The sequence below is a fragment of the Corticium candelabrum genome, chromosome 8 (genome assembly GCF_963422355.1).
Source record: "Corticium candelabrum chromosome 8, ooCorCand1.1, whole genome shotgun sequence".
Taxonomy (NCBI): domain Eukaryota; kingdom Metazoa; phylum Porifera; class Homoscleromorpha; order Homosclerophorida; family Plakinidae; genus Corticium; species Corticium candelabrum.
In genome coordinates, this window is record NC_085092.1 from 891,848 (window position 1) to 900,522 (window position 8,675).

The window sequence follows — 8,675 nt, forward strand, 5'->3', positions numbered from 1 at the left end:
TGTCGATACTATGGTGAAGTAAGAGTGCAAGCTGGATTTTGGATTGGTCACATTACTAACAATGGACCTCTTGTATCATACAGTTGCCCGGTTGGTTATTGCTCTTGCCATAGTGACAGCTGTTGGTTTGATCCACGTGTTCGACCAGATACACAATGTACTAAAGGACGTGATGGAACTCTCTGTGGAAAATGTGCTGAAAACTACAGTGCAACATTTGGTTCACTCTATTCTAAATGTGAACCTAACTGTAAGAATGAATACAAGTGGGAGCTTCCTTTACTGGGATTAGTCTCAGCCTTTGTAGTGGTCGCTGCAGTCTTTGTAGACTTAGATGTGGCTTCTGGTGTACTCCGCTCATTCGTGTTTTACTTCCAGATGGTTGGATTTACACTAAATGCAGTTGCGCCGGGTGGAATTCTCTCTCAGAAATGGGTTGCTTACTTTGCTGGCATTGCCAACTTGAACATCCGGGAGGGTATATGTATGTGGGAGAACATGACACCACTTCACAGTACTGTGCTCCAGTACTTTATGCCAACGTGCATCTTTGTCTGTATGGCTATCTTTGTCATCTTGGCTCGAAAGTTTCCTCTTATGGCACGAATTCCTGTGCTTCGTGCATTTTGGAGTTTATTGACATTGACTTATGTTAGTATATCATACACAACATTTATTCTTTTGCAATGTGTGCCATTAGAAGATGGAGATGATTACTACTGGTATGGAGATGCTACCGTTAGATGTTTTAATGGTCAACATACTAAATTTGCCATTACTGCTATCATTATTGCAATTTTCTACGTTATTCCATTTCCTTTCTTTGTAGCATTTGGTTTGCCTTGGATTACCAAACTCAAACCAGTATCTGACATCAGTCTTCAAGCTTTCAAAGGGCAGTATTGGTGGGGAGAAGGTTGGAATTTTGGTCGAAGGCTTCTGCTAATTGTTATTCATTGCTTTTCTGGTGAACCACATCTCCATCAGACACTGATGATTATTTTCATTTCTGCTTTTCTTTCATTTCACGGTCAGCTTCAGCCTTACTTTTGTATTCGTGACAATATTGTGGAGACATGTCTTCTTTTCAATCTTGTTGTTGTGAATGCACTGCAGATGCACACATTTCGCACCCCTGTGCCATCCTACATTACAGAAACTCTGTTTCTTGTTCCTTATGTTGCCGCTTGTTTTTGGTTCCTTTTCTATGCTTGGCAGAGATATGGAAAGAAAGGGGGAAACGAAGAACGGAAAAGCAAAACCCCACATGGGAATAAATCCAGTCATAACACTGATAGTGGTTCCCTGGAAATGCAGCCTTTAAACATGACTAATGGCGGCAAATCCAACCGGTCTATATCACTTGATAAAGATCAGATAATGGATGAATCAAATGATGCGCTGCGCGAGCCTTTGTTGGGTCTTATGTGCAATCAGTAACAGCTTTGATGGTCAATTTTATAGCTATTGTTGTCTGTCTCTACTTTTAATCAAACAACTGGAAGCAAACGAACGATTCATGATATACTACATTTTCATGTATACGTTGATTTGTGATGTATGCTTTGACTCTTACTGAAACATGTTTGCATTTAATTAGCATTTATGGCGCTTATACTTTAACCGTAACGAAATCACTGCTTCTGATTAGTAATACTCTTGAATGACTCTACTGTGTGTACAGTGTATATAGCCCGGTCTTGTCCAGATTCACTATTTATCAACCCAATGGTATTGTTAGCTAAACTAATTGTATCTCATTTACATCCATTTATTAGTGTAGTGACTGTTTTACGCGCGGACAAGTACCTTGAGTCAGACTGAGGAAGGTTACCGGCAAGTACTGTAGTGATCTGAAAATGGCTCACGGTAAGTCGCTACGTTGTGTTATTGTCTCACTATTCAGGCGCGGATCCAAGATTTTTGAAAAGAGGGGATTGCAAGGTTTGATAGACCACGCCTACTTCAGTCAACGCATCTGTATTGTTAGAGGTGCAAATGGCCCAGGCTTCTTACAGCTTAGCTAAAGTAAATGGCAACAACTATGGCAACATATCTCTAGCAATGTGTCATGTTATAAACTTCCTAAATCATCAAAACTGTCTAACAGAATCTAACTGCATCATGCATAGACTACTGCTAAATAATGTTAAGTAAGCTACGGTGCAACTATGTCTCTGTCAAGCAAAGACTGTATGAACAATCTTCGTGGATGATTTTGTACAAACTTCGTCGGCTGGTATCCGGTCTTTGTAATGCATGGCGATAACTGATAGGTTTGCAAGACGCTCCTCTGCCATAGTAGATCTTGCTTAATTAAGTCTTCAGTCTCCTCAGTAGAGAAAATGACCTTTCTGCTTCTGCACTTGTGATAGGCAGTGTACATGCTATCAATAGCAGACGATGAACATTCGGGTACAACCGAGAGTCACAGGCTCCCAAGGCCAGGAGAAGGTTAATTAATTGTTGGGTATGGCCTTTTGAACTCTTGCTCTCTTTTCTTTGCTTCTTGCATTTCCTGGTATTTACTTTGCCATACTGACTGCCATCTTCTCACTTCACCTCCTAGAGACTTCGGGAATGGAAGTTCGGCTTTTCATTGGGTCAACGTCGGAACGAACCAGAAGGGTAAGCACTAGACACAACAATGCTCGGACATTATCTTGCTCACCATTAGATCGTTCGTGCATCTGAAGAAGCAGGAAGTCTAGGAGGGCCGGGTATCGCAACAGATCGTTTGTAGTGCTCAATCGGACTCCGACTGCTGGTAGGTGTATTGCTCCGGTTTCGCTGTAAGTTCATTTTTCTTGGAACAGATTCAACGGATCCAATCCTGTCTGCGAGTCGCAGAATGTCTTGATACCAGATGTCAAAGAGGTTGTGTATATCCTGCCTTGTTGCCTTCATTCTTTCAGTTACGTACTGAGTGAACCATTCCTTACGCAACAAAGATATCCTGGTCACGAGTCTGGAGTTTCGCTGCCAGATGTCTCACTTCGTCAAGAATCTGCTTAGTTATTTTTTAAATTAAATTCTGGAAATGAGCACAATGCGGTATCAAGACCTTGTGCTTTAACTCCGAGGCCAACTAAAGGGGGGTTGCAACCCCCACAACCCCTACCCTAGATTCACCATTGCTATTGTTCACAGCCACCCCTTGGTAGCATGCAGCCGTGGTGGTTTAGTGAATTGGTCAACTGGCTCATGCAGGGATACTAGTGTTTCGGCTGTGTTCTCCATCGGAAATGTATACGAAAGTAATCGGTCGACGCTAGCTCCCAGATTCTATAGAAAGGTGAGGCGTTGGGTGTTTATATATATTAGAGATGGACGACGATAAACAGTGCCACTATAAGACTGTCTAAGAAGTTCTAATTAACAAACCGTTGTTCTCAAAGTTTGCCTCCACAGAGGAGTTCCATGGACGTACGTTGCGTCCTGTATGCACAGATAGAAAGAAACCGGAATATACAGACAAATTGACAATAACCAGCATACATCTAAGATTATGTAAGCCAATTATTAGAATTACACTAAACCTAGTCTCGCGTAGCCAGATCCTTTCCGCCTATATGCTTCCGGCTACGTAAATCCCAATATACATAATCAGAGACATACTGGCACTGCTTCTACAACATACTCGAAACGTGTAGGCATACAGCCTATGAATGAATGCATTCTGCACGAGACTCGGTCTTGGTGTAATTGAATCAATCTCCGTGGTAAAGCGAACATGCTAAGGGTAACTCTGGGAGAGGTATCGCTCTAGCGAAAATCACACACACGCACGTTATAATTATCTCCGGGCAAACAATGCATCAACAACAGTTCACTCGGGCCATGACACTACGACAAACAAAACTTTCCAAGCAGCAAAATATTTCATGTAATACGCGATTTTCTTGCATATATTCATTAATACATAGAATTCTATTGTCTTACAGTTTATCAACATCCTTAATTAATAGTTTAAAGGTTTTTAATAAAATTTATGTTATTGACAGAATACATAAAAACGTATACGCTACTAAATACTACTATTTTATCTCAGTGACATTTATAGGCATTTATGGTATAGACTGTAGAAATTTAGAGAGTCTATACAGCACGCTAGAGGTGACCACTCTACACAAAGCAGTAGCTACAGCTGACGTTCTATTCTATGCAGCTTGTGTCCTTAAAAAGTATAGGAAAAAACTTTGGCACATAAGCACCCGTTTACTCTATAGAATTGAACTCTGTGTGTGTGTGTGTGTGTGTGTGTGTGTGTGTGTGTGTGTTGTTGTTTGCCCACTGTTAGTGGGTAAAATATAAAAAAATTAATATATATATATATATATATATATATATATACGTATACATACATATATATATATATATATATATATATATATATATATATATATATATATATATATAAACTCCCAATGCAATGAAGTTGCGCAAAGGTTGTAATGTTTGACTCCCAAACCTTGCAAACTTTCGACGATTACTAAGACGTCGAAAGAACAATTTGTAGTCCACAGCCATCACAACCGGAACACGCCAGGAAAGAGAGTCTATCGCTGATTTCACGGCTGAGCAGTAAAGGTTAAGCGAGTATTCCGCATTCGGCATGTAGTACTGAACGACATGTTACGAGACAGATTAGAAACAATTGAATACAATGACGTTATTTAATTTAGAAGGACCAGACCTTTGCAAAGGAGCACGAATAGCATAGGCATCGATACAACAAAATGCCGAAAGAAATACCACGGAACTAAGGCAAAGTGGACCAAAGATACCTCATTGAGTCCATTTCAGTACATGAAGACCGAAGTTTAGCCTCGAACTTCCAGACCAGAGAACGCACTCTCTGTGAACACACAAATTGACAACAATTTAGGTTGTTGTTATCGCTGCATGTGGTAACCTGCATGGAACACAAACTTGTTGACTGCTGGTTCCAGATTGACAAAAGTCTCAGTTGCGGAAAACTCGGTCGTGGTAAAACGGTATCGGGCACAGTAAAAACAACAACTCGACGGGATGACCGCCGTCAAGGAAAGATGGGCACTGGTGATGCATAGCCGTACGATGTGGTCGTAACGGTTTTCGACTCCGAGGCTAATGCTCCGTTATGAGGGTCTATACCTTCCATCGATCTCGTGGAACAATCGCACGATGTGTTGGTGACCCTTAAATTCCTTGCACGCAGTCCAACCCATGCATAGCCCGTCGTCGAGGTTGGTATTCGTCAGTCGAGACACAACCGCACGATGTTTCACGACCGCCGATTGCTGCAGAGGTCATCCCTCGGACTGCCTGATTAGTTGTACCCCATTTGGAGTACGGCAGCACGATGAGTTTGTGTCCAACGCCTGAGACGATGACGATAGCTCGGTTGATGGTGATGGCTTCGTCCAAAGTGATCGAATCTTTACCTCAAGTGTGTACTCGATACCCCGCTAGCAAATCCATGCAATCGGTCCTTGGCTGCGTAGAGGCAGTGACGTCGTTAGCCTCCAATTGGGGACACTGATGTAGAGTCAGGGTCGGGGTCGGGGAGACTAGAGCTTCCCTAATTCGTAGTCATATCAAGCAGAAGCGCCATGTTTCCCTCCGGTTGCAGTTATAAAAACTACCGAGCGAGCAATTCGCATTACTAAACAATATACATTTGCTTAAAGACACATTTCAGTTCCAATTTGTCACAACAACAATGAATCTCTATTACAAGCAATGTTTGCTTTTTCTACAACCAACAACTGACCTTAGTCCTAAGAAAGATTATGACTTACAATTTCGGACACAATGCATAGTAGTTAGCTTCATCCCATAAAATCCAACAGACTCAAACAATGTCCTGTAAGTCAAAATAGGAAATAGGACAGACTACCAGCTAACATGGACTGTGGATTTCACTGTAAGTATTGCACTTGTATGTAAGGCAGAAATGAAAATGGTCAGCCCAGTGGACATCAGCTCGCAGTTTCATTAAAACAGATGCACACTCATACACACACCTAAAGAATCCTAAATGTCAGAAGCTCCCTTTCAGAGGTCACGCCCCCTGCTGTTAAGCTGGGCCCTGTGCGCTACTCAGGGAACTCTGGGCCTGCGCTAGCAAACTGCTGGAGCCGGACAAGGCACTCGCAGGAGCACCAACTTGTGAAGCCAACTGTGGTGGGAGCACCGGAAGTCTCACCGGGACCCTAGTGGCCGATGTCACGTCAAAGCTGGTGTCGCTTAGGAACCCAGTCAATGATCAGGTACTCATTTATACCCCTGAGTCGAGAGAAGCAAATGTGTGTTAGTTTTTTGCTTAAGGAAATTATAACATAACTCACCATCACTGTGACTTGAATTTGTGATCCTTCAAGGTCCCGGTTGTGAACACTCCTTAAGATGACTCTCTAGCCAATTGAGCTTTCGCACCACACGCCATACACACACGCGCGCGCACGCACGCACACAGAAACAAACTACAATTCAATTGCAAATTTTATCCTATGTGCGCGCTTTCTATCCATTCATAATGTAAATTGTTAGCCTCCTACCAGACCGTCTTGCCCGGTTCCCGTGTAACACGACAACGCCCGGCACGACGACGGCGCGAGAGGGTCTGGTACGAGGCTACAAATTGTGATCTATAATAAGGACGAAAAGTGTTTCCTTAGTCTTGGGCCGGATACTTCTTTGCCAAAATAACGAGCTCCTTAAAATCATATACAACCTCTTTACCATATCCATATCCATATTGTTTCTTCAAGAAATCAAAGTCTTCCTGTTTGAGCGAGTGAAGCTTGAAATTTGGAACACTTGCTTCTAGATCTCTCAGAAATGCTGGCAGGCTGGGAGATCTCTTCTCATCATCATACTCCTCACAAACCTCGACGCTAAATCCAGCTTGTGTACAAACCTGCGACCAAACAGCCGACGAATCATATTTCAAGCCCAGTGTTGATTCATAATCTCTACCAGGCATGGCAAGAGCAAAGATGTCTGCTTCAATAAATTTGTGTTGAGTCTGTGGAGGTAAACAACAAAACACAAGGCGTCCGCCAGGTGTCAGACTCTCATAAATGTCTTGCATGATGGATAGACGTTCACTTCGCTCAAACCAATGAAACACATAGTTGCTAAAGATTGCATTAAACGGACCCCATGCCATGGCTTCTTTGACGCTTCCTTCCAGAAATTGAACGTGAGGAAAGTCATTATCTCTCTTGCTAACTCTTCCCTAGCAACTTTAATTCTACTTTCGCTCAAATCGACGCCGACTGCTCTACCGGACGTTCCAACTGGTGATGCCAAACTCCCTATGACACCGGCACTGTCGGTGGAGTTAAGAAAATTTTTTAGTGTAGACAGACGAACTAGCCGAAGAACTCCATAAACAAAACATATCAATGTCGATTTCCGACAAGACGTGACAGGGTGGGAGGTGAGGACGATACGTGGTCTACAGATTTATTCGATATGCAGTCTTTCTCAAAATACAACGACGGAGTCAAACATCTTCTTCACGTCATCGATGTGTTTCAAGTACGCGTGTTTGATTCCTCTACAGGATAAAACGGGTAAATTCATCGTAGAAGCTTTTGATACGATTAACGAGAGGTCTAGGAACTTGTGGGTAGAGCGTGGTGGTGAGCTTTACAATAAGACTATGGATCGCTGGTTAAAGGAAAACGATATTCACAGGTATTTGACCTACAGCGAGGGTAAAGCGGTGGTAGTAGAAAGATTTAATCAAACTCTGAAAACGAGAATGTGGAAGTATTTATCAGCCAACGACACGTATATCTATATTGCCGTTTTGGTACCCTGTTGAAGCAATACAATACCTCACTTCACAGATCTATACGAATGACGCCCACAAGGGCCAGAAAAAAACGAACCCCTCATTTTTGGAATCATCTGTATGGAGACGGAGTATCCGTAAAACACTCATAATTTAAAGTCGGTGATCGTGTTTAAATTGCTAAAAAGAAGACGACCTTCGAAAAAGGATACATACCCAATTGAACCAAAGAAGTGTTCGAGGTCGTCGAAATACAGAACACAATCCGGTGACTTACTAGGTCAAAGACTGCAATGGAGAGATTATAGAGGGTTCCTTCTACGAGCCAGAATTACAAAAGAATTTCCAAGACGTGTTTTGCATCGAGAAGGTGATACGGAGAAAGGGTCGACGAGCGTCGGTCAAATGGAAAGGGTATCCCGTTGCGTTCAACAGTTGGGTGCCTATAGACGACCTTACCACCCTTGGATGAGATCTTCGATAGTGTTCCATAGATTCTCGTAGATGATTAGAGTCTTTTGGGCGGTGGCTGTACATGGTTAGGCTTGCTCTGGAAGCCCCATGCGAGCAAATATCTTGAATAGAATAAAAACAAATTTGATGAGTTTTACTTGGTGGAACCTATACCATACAGTCTCTATCTGTCGAATTCTTATCGCGACCGTCCGCTTTGATCTTTGGTAAGATCGCAGTGTTTCAATTATTTTTGAGGTGGTATTTGATTTTGTATCTAGAACTTTGGAGGTAGTGGGTGTTTGACCCGCTTTCGGGGGTTTTACGTCATAGATGCTACCACATCCCACACATTCGTATTCACATTCGTACACATTTTTAACTTTCGCACCACAATCAAATTTTTTAGATATGGGATCGAGCTATACTAATT

General features: G+C 42.4%; 1 protein-coding gene across 1 annotated transcript; it reads left to right on the forward strand.

Moving 5' to 3' along the window:
* LOC134183404 (uncharacterized) lies at positions 1–1,662 on the forward strand. The gene is made up of 2 exons (XM_062650925.1): positions 1–18; positions 84–1,662. Exons 1-2 carry the CDS (start codon positions 11–13, stop codon positions 1,438–1,440), a joined length of 1,365 nt encoding a protein of 454 aa, XP_062506909.1. The 5' UTR covers positions 1–10; the 3' UTR covers positions 1,441–1,662.
* Positions 1,663–8,675: the final 7,013 nt, after the last annotated feature.